The sequence below is a fragment of the Morus notabilis genome, unplaced genomic scaffold, assembly GCF_000414095.1.
Source record: "Morus notabilis unplaced genomic scaffold, ASM41409v2 Scaffold744, whole genome shotgun sequence".
NCBI classification, from domain to species: Eukaryota; Viridiplantae; Streptophyta; class Magnoliopsida; order Rosales; family Moraceae; genus Morus; species Morus notabilis.
The window spans coordinates 417,455-432,193 of record NW_010367602.1 but is presented as its reverse complement, the minus strand read 5'-3'; the positions used below and the strand labels follow the sequence as shown (position 1 = coordinate 432,193).

General features: G+C 39.0%; 1 protein-coding gene across 1 annotated transcript; it reads right to left on the bottom strand.

Annotated features, from left to right (window-relative positions):
• Nucleotides 1-506: 506 nt before the first annotated feature.
• LOC21398192 (protein FRIGIDA-ESSENTIAL 1) lies at nucleotides 507-14,272 on the bottom strand. Its single transcript, XM_024175284.1, has 5 exons — nucleotides 13,909-14,272; nucleotides 2,644-3,007; nucleotides 2,273-2,493; nucleotides 842-2,196; nucleotides 507-753 (listed from the first exon to the last, which is right to left on the bottom strand). Exons 1-5 carry the CDS (start codon nucleotides 14,135-14,137, stop codon nucleotides 724-726), a joined length of 2,199 nt encoding a protein of 732 aa, XP_024031052.1. The 5' UTR covers nucleotides 14,138-14,272; the 3' UTR covers nucleotides 507-723.
• Between the last annotated feature and the right edge of the window lie 467 nt (nucleotides 14,273-14,739).

Sequence of the window (14,739 nt, the reverse complement as noted above, 5' to 3'; positions counted from 1 at the left end):
AGGGCGAGGATGGACAGAGAGGTGGGGGGAGAGGGTCAATCCATTATTTGGTTGGAGGGAGTAGAGGATAGAAATGTAAGATGGCCCACCATTTTGAATCCTTCACTTAGTAGAAGGATTCAACAAATCCATCAAATTCAAGTGAAAATACTATTTTATCCTCCAAATGAAATTATTAAAAAACAAATAGTAAAATAGATAATATAACAATTAGACTTATAACTATCATCTATGCTTTCAATTTTCCTTTCCTTCTTACCAACAACGGAAATGATTATCATAATCCTCTCCATTCTTCACATTCCTAATCTCTCCAACATCCCTCATACACTCTCCATCCCTCCAACCAAATGAAGCCTAAGAGCTACCCAAGATAGACTAAATTGAGCAGAGAGCCGTTTGGCATTTATGAGGTTTCAGTGTCAAGTAAGCCGGGCTACAACTGCCAACTAAAGCATCTGCAGTTTTAAGGCATTGCCCATGTATTGGGAGAACTAAAATCTGTCCATCTCACACAACTAAACAGGGGGAAAAAAACAGTTTATTTCAGATGGATCAACTGATTGGGAAAAAATAAATAAAAAACTGTACTTAACTAAATGATATCACCAAAATTCACAGCATTCTACTTACGTAAGAGGAGCCCCAAACAACATGTTCTTGACTTCCAATTAACAAACACTGTTCAAACTTAAACAAAAGATATTACACTTGGCCTAGCGCTTAAAGTTTGCCGTATATTTCTGTGTATCCCTGCAAATAAAATAATTAGTTGTCAAATTCTTAGCAAATACTGTAAAAAGAACCCAAGATCTATGCATTATCTAGTATATTCACTCACCTCAATGAGCTTATCTATTTTTGGACGGGACGAAGCAAGGAATTGCATAACTAATTCCATAGAAGTTGGCATCTGATCGGGCTGCAAGGTGCTAAGAACCTTCTCAACTGCTTTTTTAACAATCTTGTTATGCGCATCCTTGCTGAGAAGACCCTCACGCCATTTTGGTTTCAAAGACTCTTTCACTGAATCTATAAGAGCAGCTCGGAATTGCCTCAGTGCTTTGGATTCTTTATCCACACCCCCTTCCATGATATGCCCGGCCTCCATTTTGTTTTTTTGTCTGAAGCTATCTATTTTCACATCCACACTATCCCTTGGACCAAGCCTTTGGTGTCTACCATCACTCTTTGCTGCTGTGATATCTTTGGCAGCAGATGAGCCCAAGGAATTCTCTTGTTTTAGCAAGTTCCTATGTTTCCTGTCACTAGAAGTTCCCACAACCTCTACTTCAGCTGTTTGCATATCTTTCCCATGGTTTGTATTGTGAGAAGATACAGACATTGTCTCATCTTTACATGCCAGGCCTCGGGGCTCTGAAACTACATCGCCACTGTCTTGTTGGTGTGACGAATTTAAAATTGATGATCCTTGGCTATGGAGAGAAGCTCTCAAGGACGTTTCACCCAACTTGGGTAACTCAATACTATCGCGAAGAGGATCATACTTGCTTCCTGGAGGTGATATCAAAGAACGAAGTAAGAAAGATGGTCGAAAGGGGACGGATGGCTCCCAATCGTTCGAAGAAATTTTACGCTTTGTTGATTTCAACTTATCACCAGAAAAGTGAGAAGAGCCCTGAAGCAAGGAAGACGAGCTAGAGCCAAGATGACTTGCATTTAAAGAGGAATAACTAAATGGCAGTAACGATCCTGTCCATGATGAGACTTGGTTAGATGCAAGCGTGCCAGTAGCTAAAAGAGAATTACTAGCGCTTGAATTTCGAGGATGGCTAGATAGTGATGAAGGCAGAGAATTGTATGGCGGTTGGCATTGTACGCTAGCCAGATCCCCCACAATTCTAGAATGAGAAGATGGATTCATAAAGTGATGACTTGAAGAAACTGTGTATTCAGGACACAACCTGTCCCTGAAAACAGAGCCACGGTTGCCATAGTCATTAGCAGATCTGTTTTGCCCTTTCCTGTCTATTCCTATATCCTTAAATGAGAAAGGAAATGATTCGTCTCTCTGAAGCAATGGTAACTTGGGTAATTTGGGCAAATGATGCGAGGTTTTGCTTTCTATGTGATCCCATGGCTGGATCCTTTGTGAAGAAAACAGAGACTTATTTCCAACTGAAGCAGCTAGAGGGTCACCAGGCGACCTTGCTGTCTGAGTAGTTTCTTTTAAACCTGTTACAGGATAAGGTGATTATTAGAAACATCTTCAAGAAGGTTCTTAAGACACGCTAGAAGATACATGATATACCTTCAAGTTGGACCTCTCTTTTACAATCTGCAGCAACCTCTCCCTCACGTCGTGGAAGTTCCTTATTCTGATGATCTTTTACGTGAAGAAACCTACATGAACTACCTTTAATGCACCAACCTTTGGCATAAAAGTCGCAGATGATTGCTGGGCGTTTATTTTGATCCTTAATCTCAGTACCAGGTGTGAGACTTCTAGTCTCTATCCCAGATGAAGCCAATCTGAAAATCGGAAAGGTTAGGAGTAGGTATAAGGAGTATTTTGGAACAGGTAAATAGAAGACCACATAAGAGATAGGAAACGGCCTAAGCCAATACTTTGGTTCTTTGAAAAGAAAGGTTCAAGAGCAAACTGGACTAGTAGAATCCAACCTTGACGCAATTTCCGTTCTATCATCACCAGACTGCATGTCCATTTGCTTAGTCTCACCATGTGAATGTGGCACATCTTTCCTTCCAAAAAAACTATTCATCTGCATAGCAGCAACCATCTCTTTTCCATCAGCGCTGGATAAAATGGAGGTTTTAGACAAATCAGCATTGCTATTGGAATTTGGATTTGTGTAGTTTGTAGAAGAGTTCTTTTCTGAAACGGTTCCAGCATCTTTCTTATCAACCACAACTTCTACACTTCTATTCGTCTCAGCAAGAGCCACATCAAGCCCAAAGTCCCCTCTGGTAGATGAACCTGATCCAAAGCCCCCATCTCTCTGAGATTTCACGTTTTCTCTAGCATCTACACGAAGAAAAATAAATCAAGAACTAGGAGAATCTTAGTTTCTAAAGTTAAATATTGTTTTTTAGAGTATTTTTGAAAAGTAATTGCTACACGCTAATGTGGACTCAAATGACGTCAAAACATAAGAAGACTTAACCCTGATCACAGACCAAATCCACCGTGAGTTCCAATAAAACGCACAAGGGGAAATTGTGCATTGAATCCAGGCAGAAAGACACCAAAAGGGCACACTAACAATCGAACGCGCAAATGGCTCTTCCAATAATACCTCTATAATCGATGGAACACTTCGATTGATAATGTTTTGCTAATGCGGCCAAGGACAAAAAGAATGGAAAATGACTTCCGTACTAAGGATCTCAATAGGGGATTCATTGCTGAGAGAAAAATTGGGTTATTCCGCTTGTTGAAAAACAAGACTGAAAAATAAGATAAATTGGAGAGACGAGGTTTTCTCGCCAACAACGTGGGATTTGACCCCCTGTTAGTTAGTATGAATAAAAAGAAAAGATAGGGGGGTCAAGAAAAAAACGAATCTTCTTCTCCTGTCATCCATAAGATTTTACCTAGACCAAGAGACTTTATGTACAAAGGTCACTCACAGTACCGCATAAACCAACTCTAGCGGCTTGGACACAAACACCGGAGTGGGGAAACCACCATGTTATTACATGGCAAAATCTCAAACACAAAACGCAAAACCTATTTGGTGAAAACAACATCACTTTTAGTTTAACCACACAACAACCAAAAGAAACACTCCGAGAGAACACGAACAAAACCACTAGCAACAAGCCAACCAACACGACCAAAGAGGGTAGACAAGACAGTGCCGCAGGAGACGAGAACACCACAAGAGAAGCACCACCACAACACCAGCAGAAACCATCGCAACTCCACCACCAACGCTGAGCGCTTATCCACGCATAACATCACCCACCTCCATGACCATCGCGACGAGGAGAACAAGGCCTCGATGTTGCAAGGTTGCCAAAGTTTCGATGTGCATAGCTCAGCGGACCAAAAGCCCAGCAAGGAGACGAGAACACCACAAGAGAAGCACCACCACAACACCAGCAGAAACCATCGCAACTCCACCACCAACGCTGAGCACTTATCCACGCATAACATCACCCACCTCCATGACCATCACGACGAGGAGAACGAGACCTCGATGTTGCAAGGTTGCCAAAGTTTCGATGTGCATAGCTCAGCGGACCAAAAGCCCAGCCCCTCCCATCTGGCTTGTGAATTGCATGCCTTTCGACCACAAAGCAGACACCACCACGAAACTTCGTCGTGGAACCTAGAACTCCGTCCCTAAGGCCAGGAATCTGAAGGCCAGACAAGATGGGGCCGGACTCTGGCCCTAAAGGAGAGAAATAGGCAGCGGCATAAACTCTAGCACTCACGAGAAGAGAGAACACGGGGAGAGAGAGAGAGACAGAGACGCGCTTTTTAGTCCACAAAGACAAAAAAATGATCCCATTCTAAAGTTTAATATTGAAGCCAATACGTCTTGAAATGTTATCAAAACGGAGTTAGAGCATCTCTAACCATGAGAGTCATTTTATGTCTTAAGTAAAATTGGCTTATGATTTAACTTTTTTTTAGCTTTTCTCCACTCCAACCATTAGCCAAATGGTTAGCTATTTTGGAGAATGCATTTCACACTAGCTAAATATAGCTAGCAAGAAGGGGCTACGCATTTAATTTTTTTCTATTATTTGATTCTTTCAAACAAAAATAAATGCAAGGGTTCTTTTTTAAATTTAATAAAGTTGTTTATATTTTAAATTCAATAAATATTAAAATAATCTATGTTTAGCTAAAATAGAGAGTATGGTTGGAGTGGCTTACCCAAAAAAAAATTGCTAGCTAAGAAAGCTATTTTGACTAAAATTTAGGGAGTTCCCTTGGAGATGCTCTTAATGCTAAATGCCTAGTCTAGTAGTTTCGAATAACAAAAGTTGTGTAATGCAACTTCGCAGTTTTGTGGCAATGCAAAACCAGACAAATATTGTGGTTGCAAACTGTGGAAAAATTATCTTTAACATTATCTTCTAGAAGCAAGCATTATCTCCTAAGGATTATGACCGGCTAGGGCTAGGGATCATGTGATTATCTATTTCCTAGATTCTAGGTGATCGGCTACCAACAGAATTAGAGATAAGTTCTTTTCTCCAATGAGTTTATCTAACTCGTGTATATATATTAGCCCTTTAGTGGCTTGTGTAAATTATTGGAATTAATAAAATATTTGTTCCTCATTCTTTTCCACATGGTATCATAGCCATAGGTCTTTTTTTTTTTCTAGAAATAAATCTTTTTTTTCTTCGGCCTTCATAGCTGAATTTCTCTTAATTGCCTTCACCGCAGTTCCTTTTTTTTCCCATTACAGTTTTTTTCTTCCACAATTTTTTTTCCCTGAATTTGTCTTTTCTTTGTGGATTACCCTCTTTTATGTTTCCTGTTTTGCAGATTACCCTCTTTCTTGTGATCCCACATCCGAATAAATCAGAGATGTCAGAAACAACCTCTTCGACTCCCTTGGTTCAAACAACCCAACAGCGTGAGGAAGAACAGATTCAGCGTTCTTCGGGCGATTTCCAGAATATACAGACAGCCTATAGACTCAATGGCAGAAACTACCTAAAGTGGTCACAATTGGTTCGGACTTTTCTAAAGAAAAAGGAAAATTAAGTCACTTACTTGGGACTGGACCGAAGGAAGGAGATGCTAGATTCGAAGCCTGGGATGAAGAGGATTCCATGATCATGTCGTGGTTGTGGAATTCCATGACACCCAAAATCAGTGACACGTTCATGTTTCTGCCAACTGCAAAGGCGATTTGGGATGCTGCACATGGAACCTACTCTAAGGTCCGTGATGCGGCTTTGATTTACGAGATTAAGATCAAAACAACGGCAGCCAAACAGGGAAGTAAAACTGTAACAGAATACGCTAATTGTCTACAAAACCAGTGGCAAGAACTGGATTATTACAGGGTAATTGACTTGAAGTGCAATGACTGTGCAGGGGCAATGAAAAGATTCATAGAAAAAGATCGAGTTTATGACTTTCTTGCAGGTTTAAACCCGGAATTTGATCTTATACGAATCCAGATCCTAGGGAAGTTGGAAATCCCATCCTTGGAAGAGGCAATAGCTTTAATCCGGGCTGAGGAAAGTCGAAGAGGAGTGATGCTTAAACCTGAAGCAGTTGATGGATCTGCACTCGCAACCTCTAGTAACAAACAACGGGGTCTCATCTTAGAACAACCGCCAAAAGCTGAACCTGGAAAAACGGAGGATAAAAAGGGAGCAAATCGAGAAGATCTCTGGTGTACCTACTGTAAAAAGCCACAACATACAAGAGAGCGTTGCTGGAAATTACATGAAAAATCTTCAACTAGCTGTGAATGGGGAAATAATGGAGGATAGCAGCAACGACAACAAGGCCAAGCATATAAGACCTCCCAAGGAAGTCAAGATCAAGCTCAAACTCAAGACCATAGCGGGTTGAATAATGAAGAGAGAGAAAAATTGAGAAACTTGCTGGGAACCCTTGAGAAACCATCGTCCAACACTTGCTCTTTGGCAATCTCGGGTAAGCACTCATTCTCTTGTGGACTAAATGCTTCAGATAAATTGTTTGTGAATTCATGGATTTTAAACTCGGGAGCTACGGATCATACGACACATGCCTCAAACCAATTTAAAACTTACACCCCGTGTCCAAGTAATAGAAAAATTACGATTGCCGATGGAACCACAACCACAATAACCGGGGTAGGGGATGTCCATATCGCACCTAGTCTTATCCTCAAAGTTTTACATTTCCCAAAACTGTCCACCAACCTTGTGTCTATTCAAAAGCTTACAAAAAACTTACATTGTCATGTTACGTTTTACCCTTCTTACTGTGAGTTTCAAGATCACGATTCGGGGAAGAAGATTAGATGTGCTGAGGAAAAAGGATGGACTCTATTACCTTGAGACGTCGAATTTTTCACATATGATCAGGAAGAGCCTAACATCCTCATTTTTTTCTTCCTCCAAAAGGGGTCTCATTTGGTTGCACCACTACCGCCTTGGCCATCCTTCTTTTGCAATTTTAAAAATTATGTTTCCTTCTTTATTTAGGGGATTAGATATTAGGGGATTTTGTTGCGACATTTGTGAGTATGCAAAACACACTCGTGTTTCCTTTCCTATTAGTAATAAAAGATGTTCACCTTTCTATCTAATCCACAGTGATATCTGGGGCCCTTCCACTACTCCAAATATCTCCGGTTCATGTTGGTTTGTGTCCTTTATCGATGATTGTACTAGAGTTACCTGGATTTTTTTGCTTAAAAATAAATCCGATGTGAGTAACATCTTTCCCAATTTCCACTTGATGATTCAAAATCAGTTTGGTACTAAAATAAAGAGATTTAGGTCTGACAATGCAAAAGACTACTTTAATCAGTTCTTGTCCCCTTTTTTCCAAAAAGAAGGAATCATCCAGGAATCATCCATGAGTCATCTTGCGTAAAAACTCCACAACAAAACGGGATTGCAGAAAGAAAAAATGGTCACCTCCTAAACACTACCCGGGCACTCTTGTTTCATCAAAATGTACCAAAACACTATTGGGGGGAAGCCGTTCTCACCGCTGCCTATATCATAAACCGAATTCCTTCAAGGGTGTTAGGGTCAAAAAGTCCAATGGAAGCTCTTTCTAAATTCTATCATGACATCAATACAAAACCTTACACCTAGAATTTTTTGGTGCACTTCATTTGTTCATGTCCACAACAACAATCAGGGAAAATTGGATCCTAGAGCTGTCAAATGTGTCTTTGTAGGATACTCTTCCAAACAAAAAGGGTACAAATGCTATCATCCACCCACCAAAAAGCTCTTTGTCTCGGCCGATGTCACATTTGCAGAAGAGAAACCATAATTTGCCCAACCTTATCTTCAGGGGGAGCCTTCTATTATAGAAGGCAAGGATTCTTTCCTTCTTGATCTACCATCCTCTTCTTCATCATCCCATCCTCCCACTCCTAAACCTGTGGAATCCGCAGCACCCTCAAAACCTACCACAGCCTCCCCAGTACCATATGTGTCTCCTATACAGGATAAGACTCTTGATCATATACGCTTTGGAAAAGGAAAGACGTACTCAAGGAAACGGGGCCCAGCCTTTGAATATACACAAGTCCAAATCTCCAACCCGACTCTTGAGAATGAGGTAACAGTTTCTGAACCTACTTTGCCTTTACTAGTAGAACACCCATCTTCATCTCCTGACCTTCAAACACTTAACCAGGAATTGCCTATAGCTATAAAGAAAGGAACCCGAGAATGTACCAAGAGGCCATTATACCCACTATCTCATTTTGTATCCTTTGAGAGGTTTTCACCATCACATAAAAGCTTTCTTACGAGTCTAAATGAAATTGTTATTCCAAACACTTTGCCTGAGGCATTATCTAAGGAAGAATGGCGAAAAGCTATGGGAGTGGAAATGGATGCTCTGGAAAAAAACGGAACATGGGAGATAGTGGACATTCCAAGGGGAAAGAAAGCAGTTGGGTGCAAATGGGTCTTTTCTCTAAAGTTCAAGGCAGATGGGTCATTAGAGCGCTACAAAGCAAGACTAGTTGCCAAAGGGTACACTCAGACAAATGGGGTGGATTATCAAGAGACTTTCGCGCCAGTCGCAAAAATGAACACAGTGAGGATCTTACTGGCATTGGCAGCCAATTATAACTGGGACCTACAACAGTATGATGTGAAGAACGCATTCCTTCACGAGGACTTGGAAGAGGAAATTTATATGACCATTCCCCCTGGGTTCGGAGGAGTTGAAAAAGATAAAGTATGCAAGTTAAAGAAAGCATTGTACGGTTTAAAACAGTCACCTCGTGCTTGATTGGAAGATTCACCAAAGTGATGCTAGCCACTGGATATAAGCAAAGTCAGGGAGATCACACCCTCTTCATCAAACACTCAAATTCAGGGGGAGTCACAGTCTTGATAGTCTATGTGGACGACATTATTGTAACAGGAAACGATGAGAGGGGGAAACAAGCCTTGAAGCAGCGCTTGATCAAAGAGTTCGAGATTAAGGAATTGGGAAGGTTGAAATACTTTCTTAGGATTGGGGTGGCACATTAAAGACAAGGCATCTTCATTTCACAGCAGAAATATGTCACAGATCTTCTCAGAGAAACGAGAATGCTCGCTAGTAAACCAAGCCACAACTCCTATAGAGGGGAACCATAAACTTGGAGAAACCACAGGTGACCAAACAGTAAACAGAGAAATGTACCAAAAACTAGTTGGGAAACTCATTTATCTTGCACACACACGGCCAAACATAGCATATTCCGTAAGCATCATCAGCCAATTCATGCATAATCCCAAAGAGGTCCATCTACAAGCAGCCTACCGAGTGCTTCATTACCTAAAGGCTAACCCAGGAAAGGGAATAATGTTCAAGAGGAACTCTGAACTTGTCCTTGAGGCTTACACGGATGCAGATTATGTAGGATCTCCCATGGATCGAAGGTCTATCTCCGGATATTGTACATTCTTTGGAGGCAACTTGGTGACATGGAGAAGTAAGAAACAAAATGTTGTAGCTCGATCAAGTGCAGAAGCTGAGTTTAGGGCAATGGCACAGGGATTCTGCGAATTGTTATGGCTGAAGATCATATTGGAGGACTTGAAGATTAAATGGAGTGGGCCAATGAGACTCTACTGTGATAATAAATCAGCAATCAGCATTGCACATAATCCAGTGCAACACGACTGAACAAAACACGTTGAGGTGGATCGACACTTCATCAAGAAGAAGCTAGATAGCGGATTGATCTACACACCATATGTTCCCACAGGAGATCAACTAACCGATATCTTCACCAAAGGGCATAATAGTACTACCTTCCAAGAAATTACAACCAAGCTGGGAATGAGAGACACCTATTCACCAGCTTGAGGGGGAATGTGGGAAATTATCTTTAACATTATCTTCTAGAAGCAAGCATTATCTCCTAAGGATTATGACCGGCTAGGGCTAGGGATCATGTGATTATCTATTTCCTAGATTCTAGGTGATCGGCTACCAACAGAATTAGGGATAAGTTCTTTTCTCCAATGAGTTTATCTAACTCGTGTATATATATAGCCCATTAGTGGCTTGTGTAAATTATTAGAATTAATAAAATACTTTTTTCCTCATTCTTTTCCACACAAGCAAGCTAGGGTAATTCCACAGTTGACTCCGCTAAAAGGTGTAGAATTCAAATCTCCACCCCCAAGTTCATACTAAAAAAAAACAGCCAAATATTAAATATAGCCCATGCCATAAGAATATGTGCATCCTTACAAACTAATTATATCTTTATTAATGCAATTGATTCAAGGCTATTATGTGTTTCCATGTAACTAAATACCCATGAAAAGTTAACTGAATCCTTTCTTTGCAATACTAGGTTATTTTTTTCTCGAATTCTCATCTTTTCTTCCCCCTATATCTAGAACGTGTTGAACATGATCCAACAAGGCAACAACTAGTTGCAGGTTTCCACAGCTTAGGAATGGATGTTACTCTACTTCGGCCATGCGTCCTCTTGCATGTAAGAAATATTCAATCCTAGCTAGCCAATTCAAAACCATATACACGGTTGCATACTCCTAGGAGAGCAAAGAATTTATCTTTTAACTTCAATCATAATTTTGACCTCAACAAGTCATTTTTCGTCAAGGATTCTCATCTTGACCGTATGTTCACCACCTAAAATATCGATAAAATCACTAATAAACAACGTAATAACAATAACCAAAAAAGTAATTGAAATACTGATCCATCAATAAAATTGTCTCTAATATAAGATTTAGGTGCTGCATAACATGAATTGTAACTTTTGTCTAACAGCTAGAGAGGAAAAACATGAGTTTCGATCGGACTCACTAAGAATATGTTAAATTTATAGTTGGCAAAATATCAAAACATTAGAATATCATATAAATATTGAAATAACGTCAGTTGAAGTTCAAGTAGAAGATTGGGAAATTTTCTATTGCAGTTCAAGTATAACATCAAGAAATTTCAAACTAATGGATCGATCACCACCTGTTAGCTCAGATACAATTGGCACAAAATTAACAGAATCTTCAGCAAATTCCAAATGGATGACGATCAAGGATTATTTCAAAACTAATGGATCGATCACCACCTATTAGCTCAGATACAATTGGCACAAAATCAACAGAATCTTCAACAAATTCCAAATGGATGACGATCAAGGATTATTTCAATGATCATATAAAGTCTAGATCAAACATTGGTTGACGTATATTGATCAAGAGTGATATGGATGATCATTAAGCCAAATGAAAATATAAGAAAGATTTCTCAATTGTATTTCAACTTGAGAATGATCAAAAGATGTTCATAAGAAAGTTCATCTAAAGAACTCTCTGCAAAACATGAGTAAGAATTGAAAAAAGTGCTCTCATAAAGATCTTTGTCGGGTTGACAGAGTTCGTTTCTGTGAGATCAAGAACCTAGTTGCTTGATTTATTGTGTTGTTGCTCTAATGGCGTGGAGTAAGCCCATGAAACTGAAGATAGGCGTCGCTTGGAGTAAGGTTGTGCACTTGTTGGCAAGCACGGCTTGGAATAAGGTCGTGGAACTGAGCGTAAATATGACGGAGTAACGTTGTGGACCCAAAAAATGAGCAAGGGTGATGGTGGACTTGAGTCAAGCTCTAAAGACTTAACTCAATTTACCCTAAAAATAGGTATATTTGTGGACCCCAAAAATGAGCACGGGTGATGGTGGACTTGAGTCAAGCTCTAAAGACTTAACTCAGTTTACCCTGAAAATAGGTATATACTCAGTTTGGTTTGGTCAATTTTCTATACATTTTCCACCAAACCATGATGTCGATTTTTTGGGTTATGGGGACCAAAAATGATTGAGCATATACGAGGAAAACCAATTGAAAACCCAACCAAGAATAAAAAATAAATTTTTAGTCTTTCTGGTTGGTTTTGATTTGAATGGCTCACTAAAAGCAACCATCAGTCGGTTCAATTTCAAACTAAAAATGCTCGGGTTCCTTAAGACAGTCAGAATTCAGTGTTAGTTAAATTAGTTGGGACGATTTTTATGTATATTCCTACCCTTAAAACAAGAGTTTTGTAGCAACATCATGGAAGATTTTGGTAAGTACAGATGATGGCCTTCTGTCTATGATGGATGGAGTATATGAGAAATTCTAATTACTTATAATTCCATTGGATAATTCTATGTTTGGAGTTGTTTACTACAATGATCTCTTCCAAGATTGTTGGATTTTGGCCACACTAAATAATAATATCTAGTGTTCTTTATGTGATCGCTTGATTTATTTCTAATTATTGTTCTTTGTGCGTGGACAGGCATACCATGTTTATTCACATAAACTCACTAGACAATTTTAGATGATTAAACTACCTAAAATAAAAATTAGGTCCCGATTGTTTTGGCCTTTCTATAAATAAAACCGGTCATCAAACCTTCAACATAATGTAATTGTATCATAATGCCAATCAGTAAAATTCATAAACTTACACCCTTGAGGTTACTAAAAGAACAAGATGGTTCATTACTTTGGTCTCTACGTGTTGGAGGAAATGACTGGATATTATAAAGAAAATTAGTCATCTCCATTCTTATTCCTTTATGTCCCTTTCCAATTTCATAACCTTTCCTATTACATTCCTTTGCAGTTTGGTAAACATATCCAAAAGCTCTTCTACTTGCATTCTACAGGTGAGGAAGAGGGAGTAAATTTTGTCTTCACATAGTGAAAGCTTAATGCTCCCTTGGATTTAGGCATACTATTTGCTAAACCACATATATATCTTTTGTTCTTTGTGCGCTAGTTTTTTTTTTTCTTGATTGAATTTTCAGTGTGTTTTTTGATCTACTTCTACTCTAAGAACTAAGTTTCTAGTTCTCAATAAAATTTCAATTTCTACAATTAGTATCCAAGCATTCTTGAGATCCAATCTGCAAAACACGACATTGAGAAGTTCACAAGAAAGACTGACTTGGGTTATGAGTCAAGCGTTAAGGACATTGTTCTTGCAGCAAGGCCTTGAAGAAGATTTGGGATGGAGAAGAACCTATTCGGTTCTTTGACCAATAAAAAGAAGAAAGAACTATTGAGCAAGGTACAGAGTGCCACAAACTTGGGTATTGACAAGGCACATAGAACATTGCATCAAGCTACATGGCATCGAAGGAGTTGAAATACAAATCTCAAAAGAGAAAACGCAGTCCAAATAAAGGGTTCGCAAAAAATAGAACATCAGAGACAAGGGAATTAATGAAGCGACTGGAGGGAAGCTTCTGTTTAATAAAAAAATATAATCCAATTCCTATTCTCCATAAGGACAAATCCAAGTGAACATTATGGTGATTCTACCACAGGATGTTGTGGCAAAAGTGAAGCTTCTATTTAATTAAAAAAGAGGAATCCAATTCATACTCTTTATAAGGTCAAATTACAAAGGAACACTATAATCCAAAGCACTATAATTTCAATTAGTTTTTCTACAATTCTCAAACTAGTCCTCTCAGTTGTTCAATAACGACATGACTGAACAAACCCTAGGAAATTAGAAGCACAAAAATTGCACGATTTGACAGTAAATTCTCCTCCAGAATACTTAATATTCTACAATTCTACACAACAATAGCACAAACATCAAAACCAAAACCAAAATCATTAAAAAAAGCATCAATGATGACAACAAAACAACAACAATAAGCAAATACACATGCAAACAATTTTCAGAATCTATGGAAAATTCATAAACCACATTGCGCTTAGAATTAAAGCCAATTACCATCACGATCATCATCATCGGCTTTGTCCGGTGAATCCGACTGGTTTCCTTTATCTTCCTCCTCCTCTTCTTCTTCTTCTTCTGCGGCATCGTCGCCTTCTTCTTCTTCTTCTTCTTCTCCGTCTTCTTCTTCTTCTTCTACTTCTACTTCTTCTTCGTCGTCGTCTTCGGCTTGAGCGTCATCGTCGTAGGGGAAGGAATCGGCCGGCGGCGATTGAACTCCAGGCATTTGAAGTTGGTGGAGTAGCGTCCGTACCGTACGGCCGGGGTTCGGGTCCTTTCTTCAGGAGAAGGTCAAGCCGTTCTGAGCCGCAAATCATCTATATTGTAGCCTCGCTTCACCGCTCGAAGCGAATAGGGTGGGTCTCCTTACAGGAGCAGGGCCCAGATCCTACTCGCTTACGATTATAATTATAAGGGCTTGTCCCCCGAACTTACAGTGGGTTAGCAAATTACCCTTTAAATTTTTAATTTCACAAGTTGGCTCTGAATTTATAAATTTGTTACGATGTGTCTTATTTAATTAAATTTATTCAAATTTTTTATTAAATTTAACTGATTAAAAGTTAAGATATTAAAAAATGTGAAATTTGAATAAGAAAGTTAAAATGTTTAGCTGAACGTGTTTTTTGTACACTAATTTAACACAATCATTGTCATAATGGAACATATTACAATAACTTTATAAATTGATAGGGTAACTTATCAAAATTAAAAATTTAATAGGTAATTTACTAAACCACGGCTAATTTATGAGGTAAATTGTGCTAAAAACCCTATTTAATATGAGAAAATTACTTAAGTTAGCCTTACAAAACTAAATTTTTACTC